General features: G+C 42.2%; 1 protein-coding gene across 1 annotated transcript; it reads left to right on the forward strand.

The window, feature by feature from the left end:
* Positions 1 to 9,880: 9,880 nt before the first annotated feature.
* Positions 9,881 to 15,793, forward strand: Mphosph6 (M-phase phosphoprotein 6). The gene is made up of 5 exons (XM_048355206.1): positions 9,881 to 9,974; positions 11,405 to 11,517; positions 13,456 to 13,546; positions 14,840 to 14,937; positions 15,224 to 15,793. The coding sequence occupies exons 1-5, from the start codon at positions 9,924 to 9,926 to the stop codon at positions 15,354 to 15,356; spliced, it is 486 nt and encodes a 161-aa protein (XP_048211163.1). The 5' UTR covers positions 9,881 to 9,923; the 3' UTR covers positions 15,357 to 15,793.
* Positions 15,794 to 17,372: the final 1,579 nt, after the last annotated feature.

Below are 17,372 nucleotides of genomic sequence, written 5' to 3' on the forward strand. Positions count from 1 at the left end.
GTCCAGTGGAAAAGAAGTGTGCTATAGTTTGCACTAACCCATAACAACTTGTTGAAAGATACAACATCAAGTTTCTTTCAAATGAAAATCCTGGGCACTTCTATTCCCATATACTTTCTTTGTCTTGTATTTCTGGATAGATAAATTACAGAGAACTTTATCACATTTTCCACCAAGAAAAAAGGTTAAGTATCTGGAGAACAATACAGAAAGCCACTGATGACAAGGACCATCTGCCTGTCATTTAAATGCTTCCTAATTCAGAAAAGTCATATTCTTTTGAGGTTATTTCTCCTTTTATTCCTTCACAGCAGTCATATTCTAGAGCAGGGGGGAAATATAGGAGGAATTATTACTCTGTCTTGCCTGAGCTACTAAGTTTATATTAAAACCAAACCAAAGCAAAATGGAAATCCAGCAACCAAGGACTCATACAAGCCTGAACCAATGGAAATCATTCTGTACTGAAAAAGACCTTCGGAACTCAATGGGGAGAATGACTAGTGAGTAGGGTGAGGAGCTTGAGCAGGGATGTCCTCCAGATCAGGACCAAGCCAGGATCCGCTTCTCAAACTTCTACCTACTTAACTATGTTAGTTCAAGTTTCTTAATACGTTGAATGGGAATGATGACAACGACCCCCTCAAGGAGTCACAGTGAGAAATCAACACATTGCTAGTACTTATCAGAGCACCTGGCACACAGCAACACTTGGTGAGTACCAACTGGTGAACTTATTAACCCAGAAAGATCACCCACCTGGGACAGCACCTGGCTGACCTGAGAATGTGTCTCATTCCACATGGTAATATAATTTATTTACGGTATTACTTTCATGAATTCTCTTTGAAGACAAGTTAGCTCCAAAATTAATTATTTTTTAAACAAAAAATACTGAATAACAGGCTAAGTATGTGAGGGCATGCCTCCTCCCAATACCAATTATAATCATCCCTAGCTTTAAAGTAACCACTGTTTTTAGTTTGAAGTATATGCTGTTAACCCTTTTAACCCTGTTAAACCCTTTTAAACAGAGATGTAGTTATTAAGAATTTTTAAAATAAAAATTAAACCTTATAAAAATTATTCTATTAGTTGCTCTTCCATTTAACACATTCTTTATATCTTTAGGGTCTGTTAGCATATATATATAGACACACATATATCATGCTTTTTATATAATATTAAATGTTAACTGATAAAGGGGTAAGCATTAGCTAAAGCAAATGAGAACATTAAATGCTTTTATCACTATTGAGCTGCTAAGTGCGATGATGGCATTGTGATTATGTTTTTCAGTTACAACCTTTCAGAAATATTACAGGTCTATTCTATGTTGCCAAGGATTAGCTTCAACTAGGAAGTGGGACAGAGAAAAGGAAACCAGGAGACATAAATAACACAAGGTTAGCCACTGATTGATAATTAAGCTGCCTGATTAGTAAAATGGGATTAATTAGACTATTCTCTTCAATTTACTTTTGGCTATCTTTCAAATTTTCTGTAGTAAAAATTAACATTTTTCTCTTCTTAAAATGTATCCAGTGAATGCCATACCATCACACCTCTAAATCACAGCAATTAATTTCTGACTGATTAGATAATAATTTAATCATCAACACACATCATTTGTGACACCTTTCCCCTAAGCAATACAAACACAAAAACAAAACTTAAGCTTCCCTATAGTTTAGATGATGCTTAAAAATCTAAACACAGTAACCAGCCCAGAAGACAAGTTCACCAATGTTATGCAAGCTGTTTATTGACAAGTGTAAATTCTACACTATTATAATTATTGCTTTTCAGTTGCTGAAGAAATGGTTTCCTCCTTCTATTTGGAATTATTGTGGCTGTTGGAAAACAGCAGTCTAGCAGTTCCTTTGTCTATGTATGGTCAAGAAATCATAATCATAAAGGACAGGCTTGGCAGCACATGCACACTCACGGGCACGTGCATGCATACACACACACACACACACACACACACACACACAAATACAAACACACAAAGCATCGAGGTGTGGCTCAACTGGTAGAATGTTGTCCTAGTCCCCCAACTTCAGTTCCCAGAGGCTCTACATTTCACCATGGGTTTCAGTCCTGGCTAGAATTGGGATCTTGTTTGGATCGTTAGTTCCCTGTTTCCAACCTTTTTAATCACACAACTTCTTGTATTACTCCTCTTAAGCAGTGTACTCTATAAAAATGTAACCTAGGAACATCTTTTTTGTTCTGTATTCATTCAACAAACATACTGTGCACCAAGGAAGTAGAAAGAAATTTTAACAGGTCATCATAGAACAAAAGTTTATTAAAGTTGTTTTTAACTTTGGCTACAAGATTGAGTACTTCTTTCTACCAGGTTTTGTTTTTTTAAAGAATGGCAAGGATGCAAACTTCGCCCAGAGTTAAGAATCATCTCAAGTTCTCTTTATGCTAAACTCAAGCCTTCTTTCTAAGGGAGAGCATCCAGTCATTGACTTCACAAGTATTATCAAGTTCATAGATGGTTCTTGGGCTGACCAGAATTTCTGACTAGGCAGTCACTGCTGAATTTTCTGGAGCTGCAGCTATGAATAAAACCATGCCCATATCCCTGCTTTAGAGTGCAATAAAATATTCTGGATACAAGAAATCATAAAGGTAATGTTGAGTGTTTTGTTCACCCAGATAGACACATATAACCTAGAGCCCTGACCAAAACTATGCCATGCCTAAACAAATAGAAAGTCTTTGCTATGTCACTGGGAATCATTTTTGAGTCTCTATGTTTTGTTCTATGTATACCTCAACTGTTGCAAGCAGGCGATCAATCCCTTTGATATCTCTTGCTACTGGGGTGGAGAAGGAGTCTAGGGCACTAAGGGAAAACTGCCTGATTTCAACAATTCTTCCTGGTTGTTGTTAAAAAAAAAAAAAAAAAAAACCTGCTTACCTCAGGTAAGAGAAAGATGGAAGAGACGAAGGTCCAGTGAGACACAGATCTGAAAGGCAAAGGAGAGGATGAGTGGTACACCTAGAGATACAAGATGCTAATCCCTCGTTCGAAATTCCTGAATCCAAACAGACTGAAAGTAGCAGAGGAGCAAGATCTAAAAGGAACAGAATGGATGGACAATACATATCCCTGTATTATCCTGTGAGATCCAATCATCAAAGACCAAAAGGATCTTCATCTATTCTTTGGCACATGATCCTGAACCTTTGTACAATGTTTGGGATTGGAAAACTCTAATGTTCATATTTTGTTTCTATTAGCCCAGAGATACAATGAGGTCTTAGACTTGGGTTTGAGTGGATTTAAGGAAAAGGAAAATATGTAATAGAGCTGAGTTTGTAGTAGGTAATTCATTCAAAGCTATCTCATTAAGAATCAGCCATTCATGTTTGGTGTAAGTGAACTGAACACCTCCGTGGGGGGGGGAGGGAAAGGGGGAGGAGGGAGGGGGTATGAGGGACAAGGTAACAAACTGTACAAGAAATGTATCCAGTGCCTAACGTATGAAACTGTAACCTTTCTGTACATCCGTTTGATAATAAAAATTTGGAAAAAAAAAAAAAAGAATCAGCCATTCCAATAAGTGGCTATAATAGCAACCTAGTTCCAGCTATAATAACCACGTTCCACATCTGTACAGCTTGACACATTTAACACAGTGTTTTCACATGTGATTTCATTTGATTTTCCTAGAGGTTCCTAGGGTTCCGTGGCTCTTGGGCTTAGATTTTCTCGCAGATACCTACTGGCTAGTTGGCTGTCTCCTTTGTGTGTTTTCCCTCTCCCTTTCTCCTTTCCTCCCTTCCTTCCTCCCCCCCACCCCACCCCCACCTCAGATTCTCAGCATAGTATGATCTCCAGGAGTTTAAGCTAGGAGAGTAATATATATAGTCTGGGAGAGTGGGGGTTTGCTTCTAGCTATTTTAAAGTTGTAGCACGGGGGGGGGGGGGCGGGGGGGGAGGGAATCTACAAAAGGCTAAAGCATGTGTATAAAACCAACGACAAATGATAAATTCAAATATATGAATGTCCTTGTAAGTAAAAGATGGAACTTTTGTTTTTGAGGTGGTGAGATTCCTGTGGAGTAGTGGAGGGCTACAAGTGGGTAGGGCCACTGCACTTGACTGGGTACAAAGCCTCTGCCCCCTCCTTTTGATCACTGGCTTTGACTTCAATAGCCTGCCCTGGCCTCTTCTGTGAGCAAGAACTAGTAGATAAAAAGAGGAGTGTTTGGTATCTCCAGTCTTCGGACTGGTAAACATAAAAATACCTTCTTCTTGAAGAAAGCAAACAACCTCAGCTATGGCTTGATTTCTACAACCACCACATGCTCCCCTTAACATTTCATTTCCAGGTGTTGTTCCTAAGAACTTGCTCCTCTCCCGAATGTCTTCCAGGTTTACACTTGGTGGCTTCATTTGCAAGAACTGGTGATTTTTTTTTTTAATTCTTGATCATCTCTATAGCAACTGGCTTCTTTAAAAACTCACAAATCCAAAGATACATCTCTTTCGACTGAACAGAACATTCTGAACAGAACTGGGGCAGGAAAAATAAAGTGGCCCTTTGGTTTTTCTTTTTTCCTTTAGGAAAAAAAAAAGTGTCAATCCAATTGGAACCAAATCTGCTGGGGTCATTGAGGCTTGTAAGTTATTAAAGGGTGTGTATAATTCTAAAACATACTCCTACCCATCTTAAGTAAGTTTTTCACTTATTCAACACACATTCATTATAAATATTCAGAACGGTGTTTGAAGCTCTGACTCAGATTAAGTATCATACTCTGAAATTGCCCCCTGCACTTGCCATCATGGTTGGTAACAATAGATGTGCAATTAAACACTGAAACTGTAAGAACAGCCCTATCATCAGTTTCAGTTGATGTAAGAGGAAGGAAATTTGAATTGGACCTTAAGAGGTAGGTAGGATTTGAAAAGCTGAATTGAAAACACTACTCTAGGCATTATTCCAGAAAGAGAAAGAAGTATGAATATTTATGTACAGGTTAAATCTGGAATGCTTAGAGAAATAATGAGTAGATTGGTTTGGCTAGAGGAGAGTAAATTAAGATATAGAAGACAGGGCTTATAAACTGTAAGATAAGACTAGAAGGGAGAAATAAAGCCTTGACCACCAAGCCTTGACCTTGGTTTGGAATTTATCTCATAGGTGATAGGACTGACTAGTTAAAACACAAGTTAGTATTTTAAAAAGTGGGAAGAGTAATATATCAATCCTTAAGATGGCTTGAGAGTCAGAAAATATACCTGCTTTCAGTTGTTTTTCCTTCTGTTTTCCCACTCTACGTTCAATCAGTGATCTTTAAAATGACACAGTTCAATTGTACAATTTTAAAATGTTGTCATTTTCCTGTTTACAACAGCTCAATAGCTTCACGGTGAGTTTCAAATAAAATCCTAGCAATCTTAACTCACTGCCTTTAGGCTAGGGTCTTACCTTGCCTCTCCAGACTTGTCACTTACACAATAAGCATCATTGAAACCCCTTTCCATGCATCTGAAACATTCTTCACTCCCTCCAGCTCCTTCTCTTTGTTATCAGGCAAACTCATAACTCATCTTGAAGTCTCCACTTACATGTCACTTCCTCAAGCAAAGCTCTCTAAGCTCTAAAAATATAGATTCGGTTTCCTGCTACAACTCTCTTCTTAGGAGCTATAGTCCTATCTATGGCATATACTCCGGGGAGTAGTTTCCTCAACACTTACCTACAGTCAAGGAATATAATACTAAAATATATTTGGCAAAGAAAATAAAAGTCAGAAGACAGAAAAAAAGATGGAATTGGCAGACAGTAACGATTTAGGCATAAATTCAGGGATACAAACAATAAAAATGATTTGGGACACATTAAAAAGGAAATTAAATGGAATGTTAACAAGCCTTAATTCTGAGTTCACACATAAGGTCATTTCTAGCACCAATGCTCTGATTTAGCCAGGAGATCTATATACAAGTAATTGACAAGACTTCTTAAGTAACTTAGGAACAAAAGTGATGTATTAAGGTTTTAGGCTGGAAATACAATTTGGGTAGACCAGGTACAAGTAAGTATTAAATACATGCTTAATGAATAAAACAGGGAAGTAGGAAGAGGGAGAAAAAATATTTCATATTAGATGAGTTTCCAAAATGACATGCCAATAATTCAGTCTCCTTGAACTGCCTCAACACAACTTGCTTCTTTCCTGTCTTCTGTGTCTATCTGTCCTTGGTATGGCTGCATTGTCTATTATAATGATCATCTCTTATTTGAGGAATAGCATGATTTCCCTTGAAAGAATTAACTTCCCCACTACGTAGACATATTAGGACTATAAACAAGTCTTGCTCTAAGGTAAAACAGATACTCTCCCCTGACTTTAAAAACCCGAGTGCCCTAAAAACAGAGAAAACCTTTGTGTTCCTCCATTCTGGCAATGGCATTAAGTTCATTCCTGCTTCCTAGATCCCTGGGCTGTCCTGGCTTTTGTCTTTTTAACTTAACCTTATTCTCAAGCCTTCTCATCAATTCTACAAACTATCCAGCTTCCCTCTACTATAGTTTAGGAAGTCATTTCAACACTCTGTACTTGCAAATAAACAAGTCAACAAAAGCTGATGCCTATTACAGCAGCACCACTGTCTCATGCATAAGTGTTCATTCCTCTGCTCACTCCAGACTCTTCTACTCTAGCTTCTGTATTACAAACGCAGGCATAGCCACTTCAGCTATTAAATCAGTGATATTAGGAAGAAAAGGAAAGGAATGCAAGCAACACGTTTAAAATTTTCTAGCAAACACATTAAAAAAAACTGAACAGATGACATTTTCATAATGTTTTATTTCAACCAATATATCCAAACTCATGTTGTTTCAACATGTAATCAATATGAAAAAGCGGAGTTATTTCACTGCTTTTTCGGACTAAGTCTTTGAGATATAGTACACATTTGACACTGAACAGTACATCCAGATGCTGAATTTTCAAAGATTAAAGTGAAATGTAGTCCTTCCAAAACAATAAAGCTGTGAATACAGAAAAGCTTACTTTTAAATGTTCACTTGGTCAAAACTAAAATAGGCATTTTCTTAGCTGAACTAGTCAAATTTCATGTGCTCAGCAGCTTCCTATGACCAGCATCAACCACAGTGTGCTGCCACAAGAGTAGAGTTGGAGACTTATGTTTGATGGATCCAGCAGTTGACAGGAAGTGGAGGCTCTCACATTTCTAGTAAGTTCTATTGTGAAATAAATTAGCATTGTATGAAGATGTATTCAAAGTATTCCTTCCTCAAAAACAATGTTTCCTTGGCTTTGTAACTAGGACAGGCTAATGCATTAAGCATGACAACTATTTTGTATCCTATAATTCAGTAAGCATCAAAAAATTAAGTTTATCCTACCTGTCAAGGAACTTTTAAGTCCAAAGTTATTAACACTTCTTAAATCACTTTTCACTTATTACAGAGGAAGAAAGAAACTCAGGGGGTTCACTGCAAGAATTTTCACTGTTTAGTAAAAATACCAAATTTTGAGTGACAGGCTGAAGAATTTGGCCTTTATGTCTCAAACAATAACAGCAATTGTGAACTGGAGAGTAAAAAGAGTGACATGTTAACAGCAGTCATTCAGGAAAACACATAGGCCCTTATTTCCTCCACAAATACTGTTTTCCTCTTCCTAAATAAATTAACAAGATTTAGATCCTTCAAGATCTAATTCATTGAGTTTCTAGTTTCCTGGATGCAGACTGAATATGCTTCACCTCCCCTCTCACAGTACTTCTTTAAAAGTCCCAAGTAATATAAATTCAGAGACGGGAGAATAGTGGTTTCAAGGGCTCAAAGTTACTGTATCAGTTCTGTAAGAGGAACAGTGCAGTGGGTCACTGGCTGTGTTGGTGGCACAGCAGTTGAGAAAGACTGGGAGGACTTTCTCTAGGCTTGACTCCATTTACTTCAGACCTCAGCTTCAATGTCACACCATTCAAGGAGACTCATTTCCAGGCCAGGGTGGCTTGTAACCTTGCTGCACTACCATTCATGAGCTTCATACAAGGACTCTGTCTTATTCTCATTTCAGAAACTTTCAACTAACTTCATAGATTAGGATTCTTCTCAACCTGCAAGCCGGCCTCATATTTAATGTAACTCTAAAGGTCACTCTATCACACCTCTTTCTTTCTTACATGGCACTCACCAGTTATTTGGGTTTCGGTTTTTCAGGGTTTTTTGTTGTGATATATTGGACATCAGAATGGGTGGTGATGTTTTTATGCATGTTTTATTCTATTGTGTCACATAGTTGATTCTGAATGAACTTCTTTAACCACTTAGAACATCGTCTTTATTTACTCCACTGAGATAATCAACAATTTTTAACAGCCAAAAATTTGAAAATTAACACAAAATTCAGCAGATTCTTTTCCTCCTCTGGATCTCAGGATTCCTAGTATTAGACAGCAATACTGTTCACTTGTTTGTGTGGGGGTTTTTGTTGTGGTTATATTTGCTTTGTGCTGGTCTGGGCTTGAACTCAGAGTCTTGGCCTTGTCCCTAATAAGTTTCTTTTGCTCAAGGCTAGCAGCACTTTACCACTTGATCCACAGCTCTACTTTTCGCTTTATTTTTCGTTGTTTATTGAAAAGTCTCGGTGGACTTCCCTGTCCGGGATGGCTTCCAACCATGATCCTCAACTCAAATCTCAGCCTTCTGAGTAGCTGGGATTATGGTGTGAGCCACCAGCACCAGGAGTCTGGAAGACTAAGAAACCTTAGGTCAAAACTGACAAGCAGCGAGTGCTAAGACCTGAAATGCATTAGGTTGGGTGCTTTCCAAAATGTGGGGAAGCAAATGGTATTTAAAAAAAAAAAAATGTGCAGGGCACAATCCTAGCTCCTCAGGAGGCTGAGCTCTGAAGATCACAGTTTGAAGCCAGCCAGGGCAGGAAAAATCCGTGGAATTTATCTCCAATAAACCACCCAAAAACCAAAAGTGGAGCCATGGCTCAGGTGAATTCACGAGATTTGCGAATGAGCAAACGTCCTAGCATTGGGCAAAAAACGCTGCAGAGGCAGCACTCAGGCCATGAGTTCAAGTCCAACTGCCGGCACAAAGGGGAAAAACAAACAAAAAACGTGTTTAGGTGGTTAAGGCGAGCACTGAACAGTGAAGATCTAAAGCTGCTCTCGTTCCGGTGCTCTCTCAAGTCTAGGTTAACACAAGGTCTTCTGGTGCTCTTCGGGCTGGCAGCCTTTACCTGCTCGGGACATTCTCGTTCCACAGGGCGAGAACCTCGGGAAGGTTCCAAGCACAGCGGGCCCTGCTGGGGGCCCCAGGCCGAGTCCAGGGCCCAGGGTCCAAGCCATAGCTGAAGACCGAGGCCGCGCTCATAGCACCAGAGTCCCGGCCCTGACCAGGCCTGAGGCCGCGCTTAGCGCACCAGAGTCCAGGCCCTGCTGAGGCCCCAGGCCTCGCCCGGCCGGCCCAGGCCCTGCTGAGGCCCCAGGCCGTGCATCCAGGCCCTGCTGAGGCCCCAGGCCGCGCCCGGCCGGCCCAGGCCCTGCTGAGGCCCCAGGCCGCGCGTCCAGGCCCTGCTCGCGCTGCGTCTGAAGAGGACCGCCGACACTAATGACAGCCGGCCTCACCGTCTGTTCCAGGGAAAGCGACTCGGAACGGAGTCCACACCTCGTTCACGGCCCTCACCGGGGTCGGCGGCGCCCGTCGAAGCCAGGGGAGGAGAACACCCTCCCCTAGAGCCGCTCGAGCGCAGGGAGCGGGGCGGGGCGCGGGGAGGGGCGGGGCGCGGAGAGGGGCGGGGCGACGCGCGTGACGTAGGACGCATGCCCGGCGCACGCGCACGCGCACGCACACGCACGCCTGCGCGCCGGGGGTTTCGTGGCCGGATCTACAGCCAGCATGGCGTCTGAGCGCAAGACCAAGTTGTCCAAAAACCTGCTGCGCATGAAGGTGCGGGGCTTCCGGGGAGCTGGGCGGGGCGGCCGAGCCCCGGCGCCCCCGACCTGTGCGGGGCCGCGGCCGAGGAGCCGCGGAAGGCGCCCTCTCGCTCGCCCGCTCGCCCGCTCGTCCATTCATTCCTCATCCGGTGGGGCCGCGGACCGCGCCGTGCGTGGAGGCCGGCGGTGAGGGCCCGGGCGGCCCGACGGCTTCCTCCGTGTTCCGGCGGGGGGGGGGGGGGAGGAGCGAGCCTGGCCGCTCCCGAGAAACCTGGCAGGCGGACGGCCAGTGGGCTCGCGGGACGGGGGATCCCCGGCCTGGCTCGTTCTTTGGGGTGCCTGTCCCGGGGCTTGAACTGGTGAGCCCGGGGCCTCGCCCCCTCAGCCCTTCCTCCCTGCCAGCCTTTCTGCCGGTTTCGGTGCAGTTGAGCGGGAGTCCCGGGAGCTTGCCTGCCCGGGGCTGGGGCTGGCTGTGAACCGCGATCTTCAGATCTCCCGCCCGCCGTGAGGCCGGCGTTACCGCCGTGCCCCCCCCCCCCCGGGGGCCCCCTTAAAACTCCTGTAGTTCACGTGATAACGCTGCCACTGAAACAAGTGGCTCCTGAAGTTACCCAGCGAGTAAGGACTGGCCCTCAGGCTCCTGAGCCCTTGCTGCCCGGCACTGAGCACAGCCGCTGGCTCTTGACTTAACCCACGATTACGTCCCATAAACCCACTGGAAATACGAGCAAGTGCCTTTGACACACCTCACCCGCCAAACACGCAGGAGCATGCACACTGTAGAGTTGTGTGGCGGTCTGGGAGCTGTGCAGCTGAACTATCTCCAGTGAGGGTACATTGCCTTCTCACCACCATAAGATTGAAAATTGGTCAAAAGTTAAGCCATTTTAAGTCGAGGCCCATCTGTATTTACAGGGAGTTGTAACTCTCACATTTGGACAGTGGCAGAATTTCCCAAGGAAAGAAAGTAAAAGTCAAGTTTTTTGAAGATGAGAGACTAGACATTTCATGTGCAAGATTCAGATGGAGTTAAGCTACAGTGTAACTAGGGATAATGTGATAATTCGTATCCAAACGGGTTTTTTTTATCCTTACTGTATTACATAGATCCATATGAGTATTTATAGGCCATAAGAACTAGTCCTTTGCCAGGTGCCAGTGACACCTGTAATCCTAGCTACTCAGGAATCTGAGATGAGGATTTGAGGATTGTATTTCCTGAAGCCAGCCCAGGCTAACAAATCCCACCAGGTATATGAGTGATGAGACAAAGCCTCTGCATTTAGAACCATCCAAGAAAGAATACAGAAAGATAAAATGAGCCTAGATTCATTTGCGTTCAGAAGAGCATTCTTTTAAAAACTCTCCTTATGAACCAGGTGCAGCCTAGGTAACAATAACGCAGGCTGAACAAGAGTGCTGACACTGGTTTTGTTTTGACAGTTCATGCAAAGGGGATTGGACTCAGAAACCAAGAAACAACTAGAAGAGGAAGAAAAGAAGATCATTAGTGAAGAACACTGGTATTTGGATTTGCCAGAGCTTAAAGAGAAAGAGTAGGTTTAGTAGAATTAATATTGATAATGAGGGCCGGGAATGTGGCTTAGTGGTAGAGTGCTTGTCTACCATGCATGAAGCCCTGGGTTCAATTCCTCAGTACCACATAAACAGAAAAGGCCAGAAGTGGTGCTGTGGCTCAGGTGGTAGAGTGCTAGCCTTAACAAAAGAAGCTCAGTGACAGTGCCCAGACCCCGAGTTCAAGTCCCAGGACTGGAAAAAAAAAAAAAAAAAGATAATGATAGGGAAATCATTAGACCCACCACTCTAGTAACATAAAAACGTCTCTGATTAGTTTCTTGGTTTAGGCTTGCAAATAGTTTTCTAAGAACTCTTAAACCAGTAAACATTCTACATGGACTGAAGATTAGTGTGTACCTTAGGCCTCACTTTTTTGGCATGCTTAGCAATTCTGCCAGGCATAATAGTGCAAACCTATATAATCCTGTCCACTCAGGAGGCTGAGGCTAGAGGATCACAAGTTTGAGGCCAGCCTGCACTACACAGTAGGTCCTAAGTTAGCTTCCAATATATAACAAGACCTGTCTACAAAGAAAAACACAATCGTGACAAGAGTTTAAGTAAAATCATGTATCATAGAGCTCACTACGCTAAGAAAACATCAGGAAAAACAGACAAATAGCTTCCAGAAGGACTTAGATAAATGGACAATATGAATTTCATCACTCTCTTCAGAACCACTTCTCAAGTACCAGCGAGCTGGGAGGTAGAAGGGAAACTGAGTGCTTTATCTTGACTTCGGCATTAATCAGCTGGGTGGCACTGCACATACTGCTTTCTCTCCAGATGCAGTTCCTTAAGTGCAAAAATGGGCAGCATGATCGTGGGCAGCTCTTGGGACGGCGATGAGGCTTCATTAACTAAGAGATGTGAAGTGCTTAGCCTGGGACACACTATAGACTCGATAGGTGCTTGCTGGATCAATCGTATTAAAAGTAATAGCTGTCTAAGAACACAAAGAGCTCAGCTTAAGACTCTTGTCACGACCTATCTCTCTACTTGGTTTTTTGTCCTTCAGAAACTTTATTAGCATATGTTAAATTGTGTTCAGTAAAAAAGCATGAACTTTCTATTTTATCATGAAGGAATGTTGGATTTGCCAAAGGCTTTTTTCTGTATTTCTTGAGATGGTCGCGTGACTTCCCTTGGTTTTGCTGACATTAGGTTTAGCCATTTGTATCTGTTGAACTATGTTTAGAGAGAGAGAGAGAGTTATTTTTTCCAGGTCTATCCATTTTGTTGCAGATGGTGTAATAAACGTTCTTCCCAATGGCTCAATTTCCGTTGTGTGTGTTTGCCACATTTCCTCGATCCAGTCTTCCATCGAGGGGATGTGAACTGTTAGCAGCAGTGTTTCACAAGCGTGGCTCTGGAGAGCAGTTTGGGTTTGGGTCTCGTGGCCTCTCCATCCACTGTCTGCCCATTTTCCAGCTCTGCTCACCCAAGTTTCCCCGTGTTCTCACAGCAAACTCCTTCTCTGCGTAAGCTACCGGTTTCATAGCTAAGAGTCCTGACAGTACATGTGAAAGCCGCCCAGGCCTCCGGCCTCCCTCTGCCTCCCTGGATATTTAGGATTTTTTTTAGGGGAGGGATGGTTAATAAAAATTCCGTGGCAAGTGAAAGACATTAAAGAAAAATTGCTTCAAGGGAACCTTTTAGGGTCTGAATTCGTAATGCATAGTATTCAGAAGAGACAGCCCCTCTGGCCTCTAGCTCTTGTCTCTTGATCCCTTTGCTGGCCAAATTAATCATGTTTTATTTCTAACCCTGAATTCGAAGCCCTGTATTTTTTTCTTTTTTACTGGATTCTACTGACAGCCATCAGATTGATTTTTCCATTCAAAGTCTGGACTTTCACTTACTGTGCTTTGTGGTAAGTAGACATGCTATTAACACAGGTTTATTATCTTGCTTAGGAGTTTCATAATAGAAGAGCAGAGTTTCTCATCATGTGAAGATCTTCTCTATGGAAGAATGTCATTCAGAGGATTTAATCCTGAAGTTGAGGTATTGAATATAAATGCTTCAAATGTAAAAATTTTCCAATTGGATTTTTTTTCAGCCAGTAATTGAGCTTAAGTTTCTCCCTACCAGGTACCATTGCTCCTCATTATACAGAAAATAACAAGTCTTGAAATATTGCCATAGCTATTTAAAGAAATTGCAGGCATTGCAGTCTAGTTTTACAGAAGAATTGAGTAGGTAATTTAATATAGCAGCATACAATCCCTGACGGTGCCACTGAGTTAGAATTGCAACTTGTGCCTTTTATAGGAATGTCAAGATTTTAATCACATGATGCTGTTATGAAAAGTTCTTTTCTGGAATTTATAAATGTATCTTTTCTAATGGAAAAACGTTACTTAAAAATTGTATAATTTGACTTTTAAATGAACAGGCTTTTATCCAAGGTTGTAAATAGATTTTTAAGTGAGTCCTTTTTGAAAGTCTGTTTGGAAAATGAATATTCACCTTGTGACTGAACTCTGAATTCCTTGCCTTGGGTTTACAGGAAAGCAGTTAACACCTCTGGGACATATGTCACAGAGTAATTAGCAGGTGAATTGGCATTGTAGATGGACTTCACTTGTGCTAGGGTTTCTTGCCCTTGGTAGTACAGCCATTGGAGCTAGCCATTCTTTGAGACTGGTTGCCCTGAGCAAATAAATGGTCAGGCTCGTCAGCAGCAGCCCTGGTCTCTGGCCTTGGCCCACTAAAGCCAGTTGTGCACACAGTCCCTTCATGGCTGTAGCAACCAAAAATGTCTCTGAGCATTGCTAAATAATCCTCCAGTGGGCAAAGCCATCCCTGGCAGGGAACCACTTCTCCAGGAAGCCTCTGGAGAACCAGTTAACTAAGTGTACTGGGGCTTTGTCCTATTCTGATTCAGAGCTGAGCCCTGTTAGCACTGTGATGTAAAATATTACAGAGAGGGCTGGGAATATGGCCTAGTGGCAAGAGTGCCTGCCTCCTATACATGAAGCCCTGGGTTCGATTCCCCAGCATACATATACAGAAAACGGCCAGAAGTGGCGCTGTGGCTCAAGTGGCAGAGTGCTAGCCTTGAGCAAAAAGAAGTCAGGGACAGTGCTCAGGCCCCTGAGTCCAAGGCCCAGGACTGGCAAAAAAAATAATAATAAATAAATTTTAAAAAATAAAAGTAAAGTATATATATATATATATATTACAGGGAATCCCTGAGAAATTCTGACAAGCTTTTTGCCTTTAAATAGGTTTGACACCAGCTCTTTTCAGGAAGCCTTCTCTAACCCTGATGGCTGGCATTGGTGTGTTTTTCAGAAATTAATGCTTCAGATGAATGCTAAGAACAAAGCAGAAGAGGAAGAAGAAGATGAAACCATCGAGCTTGATGTGTCAGATGAAGAAATGGCCAGAAGGTAAGTGTTGCTTCGGTTCTGCTTTATGACATGGTGTGGCTGGTGTTGGCTCTCCCCTGTGCTCTTCTCTGACCCACTGGTTACTGAAGCATTAAAACCGGTATCCAACAAAAACCAGCAAAAAGTTTAATCATCCTAGCAGATTTCATAAATGTTTAGATCAAATGGTTTCGTTCAAGCTATAGTTTTTATAGTTCTTTTTGTTTCATTTGGTTTGATATTCTTAAGGACCTGATTCCCACTTTTGGGGTTGAAATTAAACTTGTGCTGTTTCTTACGTTAACAGATATGAAACTTTGGTGGGGACAATTGGGAAAAAATTTGCCAAGAAGCGGGATCGTGCCAATTTTGAAGAAGATGAAAATGGAAACATAAAACCAAGAAAAGCAAAGAAGATGTTCTTAAAGCCCCAAGACTGAAATAAGTGCTTTAAAGTAGGGCCCAGGGATGCTATAAAAACAGCATATTTTGGAACTCAAGCTGGTGGTATTCTAGAGTTCATATTGTAATGTTTATTTGTAAAGAAATGTATAATTCTGGAGACATGCTGTTTTTAAACAGATGTGTAATGGGTGTTATACATCCTTTCTTAATAGTTTTCATCAATAGTGAAATTTTGACCCTTGATCTGCAAGTGTACATACATAGAAAAGGTTGCTTTCCTAAACATTTTTTACTTTTTTATATATGTATAGTTCATTCGCTATCTCAGATTGACTCATATGATTGAAAGTAAAATTTTACTCTTAAATTATTTATCATGTCAAGCCTGTTCATATATCCATTTTGGAACCAGATACCATGAAAATTTACTATGTGTAACTTTTTTATAATAAACATGCCTCCTCTCCAGTCTGATGTGTTTGCATGCTGTTGGGTTATTAAGCAGTCATGGCAGTAATTTTTGTCTCCTTAAACCACTTAGCCTTTTTCAATGTTCTGTAATAACCATCTTTTTTCAGGTACTTTTCCTATTTTCTCATACTTGCAAATAATTTAGTATAATTCAATAATGTAACTTACACAAATAATAACTTAAAAACCAGCCATTAACTTGAGATGTGTATCAAGAATTATGTATTAGGTTGAGCCATAAGAAATTTCCCCCTGGGGGTCAAAAGCAATGCTCCCTTTCTTGTGTTATAGGCTGATAGAATGTAGCAATGTAGCATCCACTTAACTGTCTTCCGCTTTGAAGCACAGAAGCACATGAAATTGGCTGTGTGTCTGCCTGGAGATACATACTTAGTACTGCTGAGAAGTACTGATTTTGTTGTTGTTGTTGTTCGTGTGTTTCCTCTCCTTGAATCTGTAGATTTGGGTGGCTGTGTGACTTGGCTTCCCACGAGTTATGAAAAACGTTGTGAATGTTCAGAATCGGGCTGTTTCACTGCAAGGGTGAGAACCCTACTCCTTGCGTTTCTCTCTCTCTTGGAGAGAGGCAGCTGGAAGTTCTCCCTCCTCCCTGGCACCAAGTCTGTGAAGTCACGGGCTTAGGCCTCTGGATGTCTCAGCCTTACCTCGTCCCCCATCGTTCCTGCGCAGCGGGCCTAGCAGGGTGGTAGAATGTTCTGCTGAGGACTCCTGGCACCAGGCAGAGTCCAACACTCCATCCGAGGAACTCAAAGTGGGGCTTTGAATTCGTGATCACCGCATGTTGCTCAGTCGAGATGAGTGGTCTGGAGTGAAGCAATGGCAGAAGGAGCTCCTCTGACTGGAAACTGATTCGCTCTCATCTCCATTGACAGATTTGAGGAAGTGGTGCTGCCACCACAATACACAAGGGTTCCACTGAGGCAGAGACGGACCATTTGGTCATTTTAACACTAGACCAACAAATGAAGGAGTTTATTTACTTGGTGGTATAAATAATTCTGACTGCTGTTCCTACAATATCCTGAACACAGGAAACAGTAGGGCATGTAATTTTAGCACTTCCGATCCAACAACAAAATTGTAATGGAAAACAGTAACCTCAAAGGAGAGCCGGTTAGACCCTTAGGCAGTGAAGTTTTGGGGTGCTCTACCAGATGTAAACTGGGGAGAGCTGAGAGAGGAGGAAACATGGAATATGGAAGTGGCGGGCGGGGGGGGGGGGGGGGAGTATGGAATTTACTAATCCTGTGAATAACCAGAAACAAGTTTCTGTAGCAGTTATCTTTCTATTTTGTCAATATTCAGGTAGGTCTGTGGCCAAATTTAATTGTGTATTAAGTGAAGAGATGAACTAGGATGACTTTCCCAGAACTGGGTACAACGTCTGCTGGAATTTCATTTAAGAGAGATGATTCTCTAGTTGGAAGTTCATCTTTGGAATCACTCTGTGTGTGGATACGGAATGGCCTGAGGACTGGGCTTTAACAGATGCTAGGCTATCTCTTCTCATAGTCTCGCTTCACCCTCTATACTCTCAGGCAGGAGGGAGGGGAGGTGTC

The sequence above is a fragment of the Perognathus longimembris genome, chromosome 10, assembly GCF_023159225.1.
Source record: "Perognathus longimembris pacificus isolate PPM17 chromosome 10, ASM2315922v1, whole genome shotgun sequence".
Taxonomy (NCBI): domain Eukaryota; kingdom Metazoa; phylum Chordata; class Mammalia; order Rodentia; family Heteromyidae; genus Perognathus; species Perognathus longimembris.